The sequence below is a fragment of the Prunus dulcis genome, chromosome 1 (assembly GCF_902201215.1).
Source record: "Prunus dulcis chromosome 1, ALMONDv2, whole genome shotgun sequence".
In the NCBI taxonomy this organism is placed as follows: Eukaryota; Viridiplantae; Streptophyta; class Magnoliopsida; order Rosales; family Rosaceae; genus Prunus; species Prunus dulcis.
Window position 1 is genome coordinate 12,251,332 of NC_047650.1, and position 15,987 is coordinate 12,267,318.

Sequence of the window (15,987 nt, forward strand, 5' to 3'; positions counted from 1 at the left end):
CATACCATTCTCTACCGTTGTATCTTTTTGGACTTTGGGAGAGAGAGCAAATTAATCTAGAATGGAACCATTCATTTTGAACAACAAAGAACGATTAATCAACGTTAAGGGCTTGTAGCTTTCAAGTGGTTAAAAGCAATTACCCATGCACCAAATGTCTTGTGTTCGAATCTCTTTCTTCCAATATCGCTTGCATATAATTATTGTGGCTGCTGCAGATTGGCAACATGCCAATACTGAAAATCTAAGAAACCCGTGCGCTCTTTGGCCATTCTCTTGGCAATTCTCTATTGGAGTGATTAAAATTAGCACAGAAAAGGAGGTCGCTTTGCTGGTGATGGTGTTCTAAGAGAGCTCTGGGCAGTAGGTTTGCTGCTAATCTTGGTTATGGTCAAGTCTTAGAAGCTGAGTTATGACATGAGAATCTATTTTGGGCTCAGAATTGCTTGGGATATGGGCTACAATGCAGCATTGCGGTGCGGCTTATCTATAAAGTTGTAGAAGATTTCATCCTTTTGCTACTATGTTTTTGGGATGCCACGAGGATATCAACAGAAGCCGGGTCTGTTCTTTTCATAGATTAGCTGACTTGGGTTTCTGTCTTGAGCTGGTCTCTCTACCAATTGTTTAATTTTGGGCGAAATAGGGCGGCTTTGCCCCGACTCCAATGTTTTATTCAACAATGCCCTCTTTTTGAAACTCATTCAAAAACACCCTCTATAAAGGCTACTTATTGGCCCTTATCACCTTTTTATAACTTTTTTTTTTGGTTGTGTGAAATTCTTCTTCTTCTCTGCTCTCTCATAAGCTAAGATGAAACCCCAAATTGCTTTCTTCTTCACTTCTTCTTCTCTTCTATGCCATGCTCTGTCTGAGATGAAACTCCAATTATGCATCTCTCTCTCACTGATTCCCAGCCCCAATTCCCAATTCTCCATATTCTTCTTTTCATGGGTCTCATCCACACCATCAGCCACCGCCAACACCACCAACAACAGCAGTAACTACAACAACTCAGCAGCATCGTCCACCTCTGTTCGGGTCACAGTCAAGCCATCAATTGTTGAATAAAACATTAGAGCCAGGGGCAAAGCTGCCTATTTTCCTTTAATTTTTCGAATGGGGTTTCTAGCCCCTTTTTTCAACAAAAATAAGTTAAAATTTCGATAACGGGTTATGAGAATTAAACAAGATTCAACAAAGAAGCAAAACACAGTATATTATAATAAAATAAGTTTAAACAGTTGACGGCCTGAGGCAACTGGCACAGAATTCCCCCAGAATCCCTTTAATACTAAGCAACAAAGGAAAAAAATTGTAGGGCAGGACAAATAACTCATCCATATGGAACTATGGTTTGTATTTCGCATAAATAGGCAATGCAGGACGCAAAACCAACCAGCAGCTTGGCTCTTCGCATAACGTCACTTACTGATATGCCTAATGCTTGAGAGGTAAAACACGTGCCTTACGCTTGAGAGTTAAGACAGAAACTATCAGTCGAGGAGCCAAATCCAAACTTCATTGTATCAGTGTTCGCTCTGTGAGAAAAGCGGGGACAAGTTAGTACTGCTTCGCACATAATACACAAGCAAAAAAAGTTCAGATAAATGGGATGATTCTGCAAATTGTTGCTATTAATTTTGCTTCAAGGAAGGCGACAAGGATCAAAATCTTGTTCTTTCTATATTTGAACATAGTTTCATATCTTCACTATTAATTACCAACTAATGAATCAAAAAAATGTTCCAAAATGTAAATTTATGATACCTGTGCAGAAGAAACTTCAACACCAACACGGCCTGGTGCAGCAACTGTGATGTGAGAGGGTCCATCTGAACTCTCATCAGCGATTCTCCCGCTACTTTTGTTACAAGACTGAACAATAACATTCTCTAGCACACCTTTTCCCTTGAAGTTTGAAGTGCCTCCATTACGACCAGAAACTGGAGTTGGGGCTCCAGGTTTCTTTGGGGTAAGGTCTAGTCGCTCAAACATTCGTGCAACACCAGCAATTCCTGCACTCATCTCACGCTGAACTCCTTTGCTGAGCTCCTTGACTGAGTTGTTACGAGCAACTAGCTTCTCCTTAAAGCCTCGAGTGCTTCTAGAGATTGACTCTTTGTATCTTTCACAATCACCATATATGCATGTAAGTATAAAACAGATGAAAGGAGTAAACATCCACTTTGAAGTGAAGCATGGTAGTAGAATTTCTACCTGGCTGAGGCAGCAGATAACTTGGATTTGATAGAATCAGGCAAATTGATCATCTCAGATGGGCTTTGTCTGCGTGGACCATCAGGTGATGACTGGCCATAAAGCACTCTAGAATAACAAAGAAGTGGTAAGCCACAGGAAGATGAAAAGGAGATGAATACAATACTGTGGACAATGGAGAAGATGAACCACATTTAGATCATATACATGTGATGTAAGAAAGAACACTTAGCACTATTGGAGCAAAATGCATTCCAGGTGATTAAGACAAAGCAGTTTATTGCTGTGACTACTAATTTTGAATTCGTGAGCTTCCTGGAACATATATCCACTTCTAGAGTATGTGGCACCAAAAAATAAATTCATGCACTTCCACACGAGGGAAATACTTTTTAGCCCTAGGCGCATACCTTGGTTTGTAAGGAACATCACTATTGGCGGCAGTGCTGCAGATAAAAGATGGTGGAGGTTGAATAACAGGTGGCCTTTGAGAAGTTGGTGAATCACCTCTGGGTGACCCATAACTTTGGCATTCTTCTGGAGACGTTGGGTATGTTTGCTGCATACCACTCCCATTTTCATGAGGAGAGAAAATAAAAACATGGGAAGGACCTAGGCCAGAAGATCTCTGTTTTTCCCGTCTGCGAATGTAACGAGCTCTGCTTGAAGCAGCAGCAAGATGCTGCATAATACGCTCATCCAAATCAGAGTCATCTGAGAAAGAATCCTGAAAATTCAATTTTTTTCGTCAATGAAAGACCTGTTCTCAACAAGGAATAATTAAGCGTTACAAATTTATTATATGTCACTAAGATCTTACGTGCTCAACATCAAAGTCTTCATAGGAATGTTGAAAAGTCTGGGGGGCCGTGGAAGATATTTTTCTGGATCTTGAGCGCCTCTCATTTTGTACAGCATCTAGAAGCCCTTGACTACACCAGAAAATAATTAATTGAAACATAGCAGAAAGAAATCAAGAAGTGACACATGCATGCATTTTAGAAAATTCCATACCAAGCAGGATCCTTCAAGACAAGTAACTGCCAACAAATTGGGCATTCTTTACTTCTTTGTGACCTAAAGGAAGATCAAGATCAATAAGAAAAAAAATCATTCTCACCAAAGAAATACTCAATCACAACTTACATGGCTGGAGGACAAAATTAATGTATTACTTGGCAAGATAAATAAGACAAAACCCATACATAAAGTAAATTGGGATTACCATTCTAAAATACAGTGAAGATGATATTCATGTTTGCAGCTGGTAATCTGAAACAAGAAGAAATTCTAAGAGTTAACACTCAGTTTAACATCTGAACCTACGAGTCACTGTAAGCTAGCTACAACACTTTCAGACAAAGCACGTATTTTTCAACAAGGGATGTCTAATATCCATCCTATGCTTCAGTGATCCTCTATACGATATCCAGTTTTTGCAAAATAGAATGATCACAATCATCGGAGCACATCCTCATATCACCGATGACTTCTTCTTACAAGGAATAAATATTATTGTTGCCTTACAAATAGCGAAAAGAATGAAGTGCAAATGGGTCTCAAAAACACATTCCAAAACTAAGTGCATTCCTACCGTTTCATTTCCATTTAATCCCACAAATGAATCCTAAAGATTGAGTTGAAAAATAATCTATTTTACTCAAGCAGGGGAGGTGAAGACTAAATTTCAAATGCGTTTTGATAATAACATATCAATCCATGCATCCAGAACAGAATTTCAATGAAACACAAGATTACAGATTATCCCATATCGAATATTTTCCAGGGAAGCCAATGGTGCTTAAAATTATACTGAAAAAAACACCCACCAAAACTGACAATAGATAGATCGCAGTTTATTTCAGCTACCAGAAAGAAGCAAACAATCAGCTAATAATCCAAAAGCAACTGTAAGAACATAAAATCAGTGTTTTTTCAACTGTGCCAGTACCACATGTAATTTAAATTTCAACATTATGATCAGCACTACAAGACTGATACAGTGAGACTGTCAGTTGGGTATGCATAAACTACTGAGTTCTACAAAAATACAAAAAGATTCAGTTAATAAAGGATCATACAGTGGCTGGGTCATCGCAGTTGAAAGGCTCAAGGCAGATACTGCAGGAGTCTTCATAGCTGTCATCAACAACATCTGGAGAAGAAAAAGATAGAGCTGAAACGGGTTTCGGATTCAGAGAAGAAGAGGGAGCGAAAGAGGCCATTTTGAACAGTGTACTAAGCGAGAGAATGTGGACACAGAGAACGGTACAGAAGGAGTGACTTTATGAAGGAGGAGAAGAATGATTGTGGATGAAGAAGAAGAAGAAAGGAACCCTAGAAAAGTGCTGCAAAGAGAGAATGAAAGAGTAAAGGGTCAAAGTAAAGAATTTTAGGAGGAGAAAGATGAAAAGTTCAGAAAACTCAGCAATTAAACCGATTCACACGCTTTGGTTTGATGGAATCAAAACTCAGTTCGCATTTATATAATCTCTAAATTTCTTTTGATCTCTTTTTATCATTTGCTCCTCTAGTTTTGGATTATTGTTGGCAAGGCAAGCCAGCAACCACTAGTTTGCAGTTTTCTTACCAAAAGCTAAACAAGAAATAAACTTTTTAGCCTTTAATGCCATTGCCAGGTTGAAGCCTTAAATATAATCAATAAGAAATATTCTCTATAAATTAGCAATATTTTTTTTGGTTGATTCAACTAATATTCTACTTTAATCTAATCTAAATTACGAGGAGAATGATTCAAATTCGGTGCAGAATGCGGTGCACATCCGCTCTAGTCAACTTAACTAAGTCCACGCCTGCCTCTAGTAATTAGCAATAATTTGGTTGAAAATCGTTTTTAGGTTTTATCAACTTTTTGCATTTTCCATCTAAATAAACTGAGCTAAAGTAAACTAAAGTCTGACAAAGAAATGACAAATGGCAACATACATCTCATGAAAAGTAAGTATGGTTTCTTTTATGCCATTATTGGTGAAATCTATAATCAAGTAGCACACCACCTAACTCATCAAAAGAAACAAAAGAAGGTGCATTATTTGAACTGAAAAATGCAACTTTCCTATACCTAAAGAAAAAAAAAAAACTCGTAAAAAAATATAAAACACCTAATTCATGTAAGTTGTTGGCACATTCTAAATCAAAGTATTTTTTATATGAGGCTTTTTTAACTTTCTAACTATCCAAAGCAATATTTAAACTTGCATGACATGCGTTTTTGGGTGGCAAAACGAGATTTCTGCAAATAAGAAGCACTTTAGAAGAAATGCAGAAAAGTATAAGGGCCATAACGAAAAGGTCCAATTATATTAGATTTGATTACGAGCTTCAACAGAACTCGTCATTGGATTGACCGTCCAACAACTCCACCCATACAGCTTCAAACTGACGTGGATCTCTACCGGCAAAAAGTTCCATTGGATTGATTTTGTAAGAGTTGGAGATGTTGAGTGCAAATGTTAGATAACATTTTGCTAATGATTTTTCTTTCTTTTTAACACACATTATCAAGGTGTCATCATGAACGTATCAATGATTTTAAAATGAACTGGCCTAGATTTAACTTAACAAAAAATTCAATGGCACGAGTGAATTTCATTGATAACAAAAGATGATACACCTAAGTCAGAGGATATAATGAGTCGTATACCTCAAAATGCATCTAATATATAAAATAAAAACTAATTAAAAAAGATAACAAGAAATAAACATGCAATGCAATCACAACATAAAAGATAAAACTATGTAAGCGAAAAAAAATAAAAGATAAAACTATTTAAGTTGCACCTTTTAAGGCTTCACGAAGTTAATATCACCAATTAGGAAAATTCTCAAATAAGTATTTTATGTTAAGGATTGGTTATATACTTCTAATCTTGGGCGTTGAATTGCATTAATTAAATGTGTTAATAGTATCTTAATATTCAATGGCTGAAATTAAAAGTATGTAACCAATCCTTAACTTAAATGCTTATTTGAGAATATCCCCACTAATTTCAAATGAATATTTAATTACATGGTGTTTTTTTTAAATCTGTTAAGACTACAATGATATTTAAGAGTAAAAAAATTTCTATCCGACATGAAGTTTGAACTTGAGATTATTGATATGCGACAAATCATCGACATTTTTTATTGGGCTAGACGCGTTGGTTTCATAGTTACGTTGGCATACCTATATAATCGAAGAGATAATCACGTTAAAATAGTCTGAACTGATAGACTGGAGTGTTACTCTGTCAATGGCAACGGCTACACTTTCAGCTACTCAGCTTCTCCCTCTGTCACTCCCTAAAACCTCTCAAAAACCCCGTCATGCCCATTTTCCCTTTCAATCCCTAAACCCTAGCCCTAGACTCTTCTCCTCCAATGGTTTCGTATCCAACTGTAGCCCAATACAGGCACTTCTGAACTCCACACCTATCACCACCGAAGCTGGCTCCGAACCAGAACCCTTCACCCTCCGACAAATTTGTCAATCCCACGTGCCCGACCACGTGCTCTGCAGAATGGAGGAACTGGGATTCGTTGTACCAACGCCCGTACAAAGGCAAGCTCTGCCGACTCTGTTCTCGGGCCGCGATTGTATTCTTCACGCGCAGGTCAAATTCGTAAACCCTTTGAGTTTTTAGATGTTTTAGGTGTGTTTTTGTAGCCAAGTTTGAATCTTGCCGTGAATTTTGGTCCTCTAGACAGGTTCTGGGAAGACGCTGACATACCTGCTTTTGGTGTTTTCTATTGTGAACGCTCGAAGATCAGCTGTTCAAGCTCTCATTGTGGTGCCCACTAGGGAGCTTGGCATGCAAGTAAGACTTTAAGACTGATTCTCTTGTGCAATTTTACAATGGTTGTATTTGTATCGTATGGTATGGTATGGTATGGTTATGATCATTTCCTCTAAGTGAGTTGAGCAAGATGACTCTATGTATGTGCAAGGTTACAAAGGTTGCTCGGATGTTGGCTACGAAGCCCAAGGAAGGCGAATTGGAGCAGAAATCCTGTACTGTTATGGCTCTTTTGGATGGAGGAATGTTGATGAGGCACAAGAGTTGGTTAAAGGTGCTGCATTCTAGTCGATTTAGTTTTCTTTAAGTTTTTCTCTATTTGTAGTTATGGACTAGATACTAACAATGTTAACATGATATCAAAAAGAAATATTGTACTTGTATGATGAGCTTTATTCTGTGGTTCAATGTTTCAGGCGGAGCCCCCTACTATGGTGGTGGCAACAATTGGGAGTTTGTGCCAAATGCTTGAGAAGCATATGATTAAGCTTGAAGCAATGCGAGTGCTGGTAATTGATGAGGTAAACTGGAACGCAATTTGGTGTTTAATTGTTCCTTAGCTATTTCTTGTGGCTTAGATTTTGAAATTTCAACTCTATATGGAAGCTGGGACATTCTATGAGTAGAGTGATATGTTGTTTAAAAGTTTATTCAAGGTTGTCTGAAAATGATTCTTGAATAAACTAATGTCTTATATTCACTGTTTGGTTAGGTTGATTTCATGTTCAGTTCCAAACAAGTCAGTTCTCTTCGGAAGCTTTTGACTTCCTATTCGTCGATCAATACCCGTCAGACGGTTTTTGCCAGTGCTTCCATTCCTCAGCACAAAATCTTTTTAGATAAGTGTATACAGCAGAAATGGACCAAGGTTTGCTGATATAGTTCTTGTTTCCATGTCACCTTTATTTGGATTTCATAAAGTTTCTTGTATTTTGCATAACAGTATGTATGTACTTTACAGAATGATACAATTCATGTCCATGTCAATCCAGTTGAGCCTATGCCATCATGTTTACATCATAGATTTGTGGTAAGAAAATTCTTAAAACATGTAAACTACTCCGTTCTGTTTTCTGGTTTACTTGTCACTAAATCATGTTATAATCCTGCTTTTGCTGTACTTTTTTCACCATTTGTCCTCTTTGAGATTGTATAGGGGCATCTATGTTCTTAATGATATTCTAATTCTGTTCATACTTAACAGATATGCCAAAAAAATAGAAGGCATGAGACCTTGTTGTCCTTGTTACAGTCTGATGCACCACAGTCTGCTATTGTTTTTGTTGGTGAGCAGGTTTGCACCACATATCCTTCTATGTAATTTTATTTTTCATGATCTTGTGCTGAAGCTGGGTTCAAATCTGATTTGAACTTGAGTATTTTGTAGTTGTATTAATTATTTACCCAGAAAGTAAACCTCTAATAAGATGTCACTTAGACATAGTTGACAAGGACCTAGTTAAAGATATGTATTTAAAACTTAGAATCTGTAAGTTTTGATATAATATAAATTTTTTTTTTTCTTGTTCCTGAGAATTATATAGATGGGCTCTCCATTCTATTAATATATGAGTTTTTATCTATTTGGTCAGTCTGAGAAGTCAAAAAAAGCTGGAAATGCTTCGTCAGCAACTCTATTAATTAATTTCTTGAAGGCTTCATATGAGGGATATTCAGACATCCTCCTTTTGGAAGAAGACATGAATTTCAATTCACGAGCAGCTTCTCTGTCTGTAAGTTACATGTTTTTCTCTTTTGGTCTGAATCAGTAAATCATGTTCAATTCCGCTAAAGTAGTATTGGTTATATTTGATTGTTTTATGAATTTATAGTCATATGGGATCAACTTTGAGGTCTACTCAAGGTAATGCCATCTTTGGAAAAGCAGACGTATGATAAAGGCAGGTCTTAAAAATGTTAAAAATGGTCATTAGATTTTGAATTTTCAGATACGGACAATTAATTATTTGCAATTTTATAGCTGAGGGGACAGACAAGTAATAGAAACTGAGACACCCAAAGTGTTGGGTGTGAAAACCTCAAACAGAAATACATTTTCTGTTTTCAATATTCTGAGTTGCCTTTTAAAAGCATCCAAAATTTCCAAATATGCTACCATTTACTATTGGTCTTTTGTATGCAATCCTTTTCATGTTGAAATCTTCTGATGGGTCTATTTACTTAACTTAGGAAGTGAGACAAGGAGGCAGCTATCTTCTTGTATCAACAGATATAGCAGCCAGAGGGCTTGACTTGCCAGAAACTACTCATATATACAACTATGATCTGCCAAGAACTGCTATTGATTATCTTCATCGAGCTGGAAGAACAGGTAGAAAACCGTTTTCAGACAAGAAATGCTCTGTTACAAGCATTATAATCTCAAAGGAGCGGTTTGTTTTGGAAAAATATGAAAACGAATTGATGTTTAACTGCGAAGAGCTAATTGTGTAGAATCAATGTTAATCTCAATCTGTATAGAATGCCCCTTCCTTTCAAGCTGTTTCAGTCCATTTTACTTTGAAATCCAGAGCTATGGTGGAATAGTATCACTTTCCTTATGGAAGGAGGATCACACAATGATAAAGGGGTAAAGTTAAAGAACAATTCTGTATGAGGAACCACGAAGTAATTACAAATGCTTTATATGACCAGAAAAATGGCCATAAACTTTTACTCCTGAATGGTAATTGAACAGGGACAAGAATGTGAAATTCTGTACATGTTATGATTTTTGGATCCGCGTTGCTTATCAATCTATGATGCTTTACAGCATTTGCTGACGTTCAATCAGTCCTTTTTCTTAATCCCCAGGTTTCATAAAAAAGTATAACTTTCTGCATCCTCAACGTATACATTGTCTTAACTGTTGATGGACAAGATTGTCCTCTCCAACAAGGCCATGGATACATTGGATGAATTGCATAAGTCATTTGATGTACTCTTGCTCGATTTGAATGAACTGTAAATTGTTATCGAAAGTTGATTTTCACAATTAGCTTGCAAAATATAGCTGCTTAATGTATTTGATAACAAGGTTTATACACATCCGCATCATAAGTGTCTTGCTCTACTGATATGAGTATACATGGTGATTCACATTGCATTTCTCTCTTTTAGTTCCAATCCATCCTAATATACCCAAAAACTAAAAAGGATGGAGGGATAGTTTAGATCACAAGTCCATCTACGATGACCGAATTTTTCAATATGATGGTTATACCAGATCGGATGTAAAACCCTTCAAAAGATCTGTCAGCCTCCTGTACGCCCTGCAATTCCACGCATAAACACAAAGTACAAATTAGACTAACACAAATTATATCTTATAAGCTCATCTGGTAAAAGGTTTAGCCTGGTTGCACCATAAGGCAGCTGAGAACTGAGACTTCAAAAATCATATAGAAACGTTGAATTTTCCACCTTCCTAGCAGTCAAATTGCTCGTTTTATAGTCTCTGTATGTTATTACTTGAGAGCACATTATACCTCTGAGTTTGCAATAACAACATTCTTGCCGATTCTTGCATTTTTGTCAATGATGCAGTCTCTGCACATAACATCAAGAACCATGAGAGCAAGAAGTTATTTAACATTTATAACTTACAAAATTTGTGGAGGTTCAAGGAGCCTGTACTTGATTTTTGTGTTCTCTCCAATTCCAACAGGAACTCTTCCTTCAGCTAATAGTGATGCCACTTCAGCATCGGTTTCATAGTAATCAGCACCCAGCATTACTGTGTCCTGCATGCATTTTGCCAGTCATAAGAGTTAGACACCAGTTTGAATTACTCATTTGGGTTATTTCATTAACAGCTTGAGCTTAATATTATCTGGAATTTATGGGACAAACCTTTAAGTGAACATTTGAGTTTATTCGAGATCTGATACCGACAACACTGTGTTCTATAAAGCTATCAGTTATGAAACTTCCATGTGATATGATGGAGTCAACGATCTGCACAAGTGGGCAGAATGTTATATAATGCAGTTATCTGTGCTTGATTGCACGAGGATGTTCCTGATTTTTATCAGGATGATCATGTGTGTCAACACCTTATCTCAGTTAGCTTGGAGCAGGGATAAATCTTATGGGCAATGATGTAACTTCTTGAAAGTAAGCTCACGAACCTTGCTATTGTCAATCTTTGATGGAGGCAAGTTTCTTCTTGAAGTATACATCGGCTTTGCTGCATCGTAAAAACTGAACTTGTTTGGCTGAAAGATGCAAAAATGAAGCATTAGATTCATCTGTGACAGCGAAAGCTTATTTTCCTTTTGCAGAAGGAACATTAGAAGGGTGAGCATTGCAAATTTCTTAAAGCATTTATTGTCGCTTCCCCATCTTGCTTCGTACTTACATGCTCGGTCAGGGCAAGGTTTGCCTCAAAGAAGGATCTGATGGTCCCTATGTCTTCCCAGTAATCATTGAACAGATAAGCCTGCACAGAGGTTTTTCAAAAAGGAGCATCATGGAATGCTGAAGTGGATAGCAAGGTTAGTGAGTTCAAAATTTAGACTGTTGACCTATACATGCATGCCTTGTTAACATATATATCTCTAGACTAAGCTTAAGCAAACGTATAACATCCTCAGACAGAGATCTGATACAGACCTTAATGAAGAATTCTTTAGCTGAGGCGGGGATTATCTCTGATCCAAAGTCATTTGCAGTCGGAAAACGCCATCTGACTCAAATAGTTAGTGTAGTTTTCTCAAATTTCTTTAATGCGGATTGTGATTGTGTTGTGCTTATGTATGTTCATGTGAATCAAACTAATATTACAATTTGTAATTCGTATATAACTACGCATGATTAGCACCTTAAAAGATTCAGAAGTATTTCCTTCTTGAAGACATACACTCCCATGGAAGCAATGTAAGGTTTCTTTAGAGCCTCCTCCACAGAAAGTCCCAAAACGGTTGTATCTACTGCCTAATGTTTGTAGCAAAATGAGCACATAAGTATTCATATACCTATGCCAGTTCAAATTCTAGTAATAGCTTAAGAATGAGTATTACCATTGCCTTCAGGTCGTCTCCTTTAGGTTTTTCGCTGAAATATAGGACCCGTCCTTTCTTGTCTATCTTCATTAGACCAAAATCTGAGGCTCGGCTATCATGGAAAGAGTAGAGAGGAAAGTTTCAAAGGGTTGATGAGCAATAGACCATTGTGATCAGAGTTGAAAAACCAATGCACTCGTACATAAGAGAAAATGACCACTAATAATTTCAAGCCAGTATATTATGAATATTGATATGAATTTCATAGTCAATATTATAATAGGAAAATTCAAGAGGTTTCTTTGGTAAAATGAATACAGTACCTGTCATCCATCGGCAAACAAGAAATGGTAATATCTGCACCACTCTGCCTATGATTCTGCAAATTAATTGAGAGGTAAGTTTTGATAATTGAGAATTGGCCTTTTGAATTCTTTTCAGTGAAGCAAAACTAAAGGTTCTGTCTTACTTGAACAAAGTCCAAGTAGTCCATTCGATACAAATGATCACCAGACAGGATCAGAACATCCTCAATATCCTTGCTTCTTGCATCCTGCGGCATGAAAAGCATTGGTGTAAATTATGATACATCCAATTTTTAGATCACCTCGCTCGAATGATTTGCTCGGTTATGCAAAGAAGAATCAAAAAGGGGGACTGAAGCATGGAAGGGTCACTTATGACAACCTTGTTATTTGAAAATATCAGGTTTGTCATTTACGTATTTTTCAAACTCTCAATTGGGAAGGAAAATTTTTGACTTTCTAAATATGCGCAAATGAAACAGGTTATAAGTATCCTATTTGTTGGAAATAAACCAATGGAAAGGGGGGAAATAAAGAAAAGTATTGATGCACCATCAATTTCCATCTTTTTGTTAAGGTAAGAAACTCAAGGGCTAACTACTTCAAAGTAAAGCAGAGACTCCAAAAAAAAAAAAAAAAAAACCTCCGTGTTATTAATTTTTGTTTTAAATGTGTACTCCTTAATGACTCTTGCTCTTCAATATATATAACCTGATAGCTGGTTTCATTTTCTAAAGAAAAATGGCCGAGATCTCTATCCTTCTGTACTTTTTCCTAATCCTACTTTTGGGCTTGTCAATGGTTCTTTAGCAAAGGAAAAGATTGGGATATATGAACTTATGTGAAGCTTACTAACTGGGGTGCATATATCCTACTCTTGTTGTCTCTAAAAAAAGGGGAAAGTTGGCCGGTATTGTCCTCGGGTTCGATTCAGTCAAGGATTACATCAGTAGTTCCTCACCCTTCGGAGCCATTGTTGGTCGGGTTGCTAACAGAATTTGCAGTGCTGCATTTGCTTTGAATGGAACCCGTTACAAACTAGTTGCTAATGACGGCAAAAACACGATTCATGGTGGTCCAAGAGGGTTCAGTCGTGTTATTTGGAAAGTGAAAAGACATGAACAAGAGAGTGCTAATCCTAGCATCCAATTCTCCTATCACAGCTTTGACGGTGAAGGAGGATTTCCGGGTGATATCCTTATCACTGTGATGTGCACACTCACAGGAAACAAGTAGTTGATTGTAACAATGAAAGCCATAGCTCTGAACAAGCCTACTCGGGTGAATCTAGCCCAACATGCTTTCTGGAACCCAGGTGGCAGCGACATATTGCATCACTATATACAGATCTTCAGGTCCCGTATCACACCAGTAAATAGCCAGCTTATACCAACAGGTAAAATTGCACCAGTGAAACAAACACCTTATGATTTCAGCTCACCTCAGACCATTAAAAGCAGGATCAAGAAACTGCCAAATGGTTATGATATCAACTATGTGCTTAATGGTTACAAGGGTGACAGAGTACTGAAAAAGGCAGCTGTGATGCATGAAAAGAAATCAGGAAGAGTGTTGGAGTTGTAGACAGATGCTCCCAGCATGCAGTTCTATACCGCGAACAATTTGAAGAGTGTGAGGGGAAAAGGTGGATACGTTTATAACAGTCATGCAGGACTATGTTTGGAGACTCAAGGCTTCCCTGATGCAGTGAACCACCCCAATTTCCCTTCACAAATTGTGACAAGAGGAAAGCCTTACACACATTCTAAGTTGTTCAAGTTTACAACTTCTCCATAGCTTAGTGTTAAGCAGTTCAGATTCTTCTGTCATTGATGTGCATTGACTTTTTCTTAGAGAAGCATAAGAAACAAAGAAAACATTCTGAAAAATTGTTATCTGTTTAATGCATTCCTGTATTTTTTTAGTACCTCGAAAAGCCAATGGAACTGCCGCACGGCGTCTGCAGTACCCTGGAACCACTTCTGGCCTGCCGCTCCTGGAGTTTGAGTTGCTGCTAGAACCTGGCATGGAGCACAAGAGCCATAAGTGACATTGCGGAACATACATTGTCATAAATATAATTTATAAATGCAGAGAGGCTACACTCTTTATGTGGTTTGTGCAACATTTTGTTAAAATTACTTGATGATTTTGTTCAAACATATACCTCTACATAGCCGTCGCCAAAGCTGGTGCCACTGCCAAAGTTGTAAGCGCGGGAAATATGCCTGTTGAGTGATGTTGAGTTGAACTGAGTGAGGATATAAACTTTGTTGATTCCACTGTTGATGCAGTTGCTCATTGGCACATCAATCAGCCTGTATGCTCCCCCTATTGGGACCTAAAATGCAGAAACAGTAGTAAAACCAATCCACTCCATTTCTGTGTCTAAGGACTTGAAACCCAACAGAATTCAGAAAAGAAAAAAACCACAAATAGGATTGAGTTTTGACATTGTTTTATCAACTGCTGTAAAATGCCATTACGGGAGAAAGAACTTCCATGCAACGGAGATTTCACTATAGCGGAATCTCAAACCAATTACGCACTTCATATGAGAAAATTAGAATGTGTGACAATACGTGATTAGTTTGAAATTTGTCACAGTGGCATCCGATGTAGGTAAGTTTTGTGAAGTTGAGAGACTTACAGCAGGTTTGGCACGCCTCTTGGTGAGTGGGAAAAGCCGAGTACCAGCTCCACCTCCCAGTATGATCGCAACAACTGTCCGTGGGTCCCGCTTCTCTATATCTATGTCCCTCAACTGTCCATATATCAAAGTCCATATATTATCATGTGCATATTTGATTGGCCTAGTATTATCATACCATGGGCTTCTCATCAAATCAAAGCCCAAACTGATTTTATTTTTTTTTTTTGGTGCTTTAATCCATTTCGCATTTTAATGGTGTAAGTTCAATTTCTTTTGAATTCATCTCCATTAAAAGCACCGTTTCGTGTACGAATTTAATGTGGCTCACTTTTTTTACCAATTGATTTCGAATCAAGTTTAAAATTTAAAAACATCATAATATAGTGGAATGAGATTTTTTTACTTCCCTGAATATAACAACTCTCCTCTTATAAAAGGATAGATGCTGCTATTAAATGATTGAAAAATATTTTATTTTGAATTTAGAAAATAATTGATCTCATAAGATTTTAGAATTTAAATGCTGCCTTTTGGAATTTGATGTGGTGGTGGGGGAAAAAAGAAGTTAAAAATCTCATAAAAATATATATAAAAAATCATACATGCAAATAGTAATGCTCATGACTATTCAAATTATGTTTTAGGGACATTCATAATCTGCATGCAAAGTGCAATGCATGTATGTTTTAGGGACAGTATGTATGTAGTGAGTTTGGAAAGGCTCACCTTGGCCTCGCCAACTGGCACATCGGTAGTGAGAGACATGCAAACATGTTTCCCAACCCCACCGTTCTTTTTAACATTAGCAGCTCCAAGCTGAAGCTGGGTCAGCTTCTTCCCCATCAAGTCTCCATTGCAAAACTTCACAACCCTCTGCCTCCTCCCCGAAAACCCGGCAGCCCCACGCAGTTGGCTGGGGGAGGAGAGCGAAATCCGGCAATGATCAGCCGACACTGACATTTTTGGAATTTTAATTCCAAGGAGAAGATTGGAAATGCATAAATGGA

The 15,987-nt window shown here is 37.5% G+C and overlaps 3 protein-coding genes across 4 annotated transcripts; 1 reads left to right on the forward strand and 2 right to left on the reverse strand.

Annotated features, from left to right (window-relative positions):
- Window positions 1–1,193: 1,193 nt before the first annotated feature.
- On the reverse strand, window positions 1,194–4,774 carry LOC117615294 (E3 ubiquitin-protein ligase RHF1A). Its single transcript, XM_034344354.1, has 8 exons — window positions 4,302–4,774; window positions 3,446–3,492; window positions 3,235–3,297; window positions 3,041–3,152; window positions 2,631–2,947; window positions 2,221–2,328; window positions 1,771–2,128; window positions 1,194–1,541 (listed from the first exon to the last, which is right to left on the reverse strand). Exons 1-8 carry the CDS (start codon window positions 4,443–4,445, stop codon window positions 1,530–1,532), a joined length of 1,161 nt encoding a protein of 386 aa, XP_034200245.1. The 5' UTR covers window positions 4,446–4,774; the 3' UTR covers window positions 1,194–1,529.
- A 1,689-nt stretch (window positions 4,775–6,463) lies between these two features.
- LOC117615293 (DEAD-box ATP-dependent RNA helicase 58, chloroplastic) lies at window positions 6,464–9,515 on the forward strand. 2 transcript variants are annotated; one of them, XM_034344351.1, is made up of 9 exons: window positions 6,464–6,836; window positions 6,927–7,040; window positions 7,171–7,293; window positions 7,436–7,540; window positions 7,732–7,887; window positions 7,981–8,049; window positions 8,224–8,313; window positions 8,612–8,752; window positions 9,210–9,515. In XM_034344351.1, exons 1-9 carry the CDS (start codon window positions 6,477–6,479, stop codon window positions 9,471–9,473), a joined length of 1,422 nt encoding a protein of 473 aa, XP_034200242.1. In that variant the 5' UTR covers window positions 6,464–6,476; the 3' UTR covers window positions 9,474–9,515. The 2 variants fall into 2 exon arrangements, with proteins under 2 accessions (XP_034200242.1, XP_034200244.1); XM_034344353.1 differs by having other exon boundaries at window positions 6,731–6,836; window positions 6,931–7,040.
- A 505-nt stretch (window positions 9,516–10,020) lies between these two features.
- On the reverse strand, window positions 10,021–15,987 carry LOC117636216 (glucose-1-phosphate adenylyltransferase large subunit 3, chloroplastic/amyloplastic). The gene is made up of 15 exons (XM_034370717.1): window positions 15,707–15,987; window positions 14,978–15,091; window positions 14,495–14,668; window positions 14,256–14,348; window positions 12,492–12,575; window positions 12,346–12,401; window positions 12,041–12,134; window positions 11,842–11,954; window positions 11,634–11,706; window positions 11,380–11,460; window positions 11,150–11,236; window positions 10,872–10,976; window positions 10,656–10,762; window positions 10,508–10,568; window positions 10,021–10,291 (listed from the first exon to the last, which is right to left on the reverse strand). The coding sequence occupies exons 1-15, from the start codon at window positions 15,938–15,940 to the stop codon at window positions 10,190–10,192; spliced, it is 1,578 nt and encodes a 525-aa protein (XP_034226608.1). The 5' UTR covers window positions 15,941–15,987; the 3' UTR covers window positions 10,021–10,189.

Coding starts and splice junctions, on each gene's coding strand:
- LOC117615294 (XM_034344354.1), bottom strand. CDS start 4,445: ATGGCCTCTTTCGCTCCCTCTTCTTCTCTGAATCCGAAACCCGTTTCA. Junction 3,298..3,445: donor CTTCACTGTATTTTAGAATG/GTAATCCCAATT, acceptor ATCTTCCTTTAG/GTCACAAAGAAGTAAAGAAT. Junction 2,329..2,630: donor GATGTTCCTTACAAACCAAG/GTATGCGCCTAG, acceptor TTGTTATTCTAG/AGTGCTTTATGGCCAGTCAT.
- LOC117636216 (XM_034370717.1), bottom strand. CDS start 15,940: ATGTCAGTGTCGGCTGATCATTGCCGGATTTCGCTCTCCTCCCCCAGC. Junction 15,092..15,706: donor TGCCAGTTGGCGAGGCCAAG/GTGAGCCTTTCC, acceptor ATATATGGACAG/TTGAGGGACATAGATATAGA. Junction 11,707..11,841: donor ATACTTCTGAATCTTTTAAG/GTGCTAATCATG, acceptor TATTTGAGTCAG/ATGGCGTTTTCCGACTGCAA.
- LOC117615293 (XM_034344351.1), top strand. CDS start 6,477: ATGGCAACGGCTACACTTTCAGCTACTCAGCTTCTCCCTCTGTCACTC. Junction 8,050..8,223: donor GTTTACATCATAGATTTGTG/GTAAGAAAATTC, acceptor CATACTTAACAG/ATATGCCAAAAAAATAGAAG. Junction 8,753..9,209: donor CACGAGCAGCTTCTCTGTCT/GTAAGTTACATG, acceptor TACTTAACTTAG/GAAGTGAGACAAGGAGGCAG.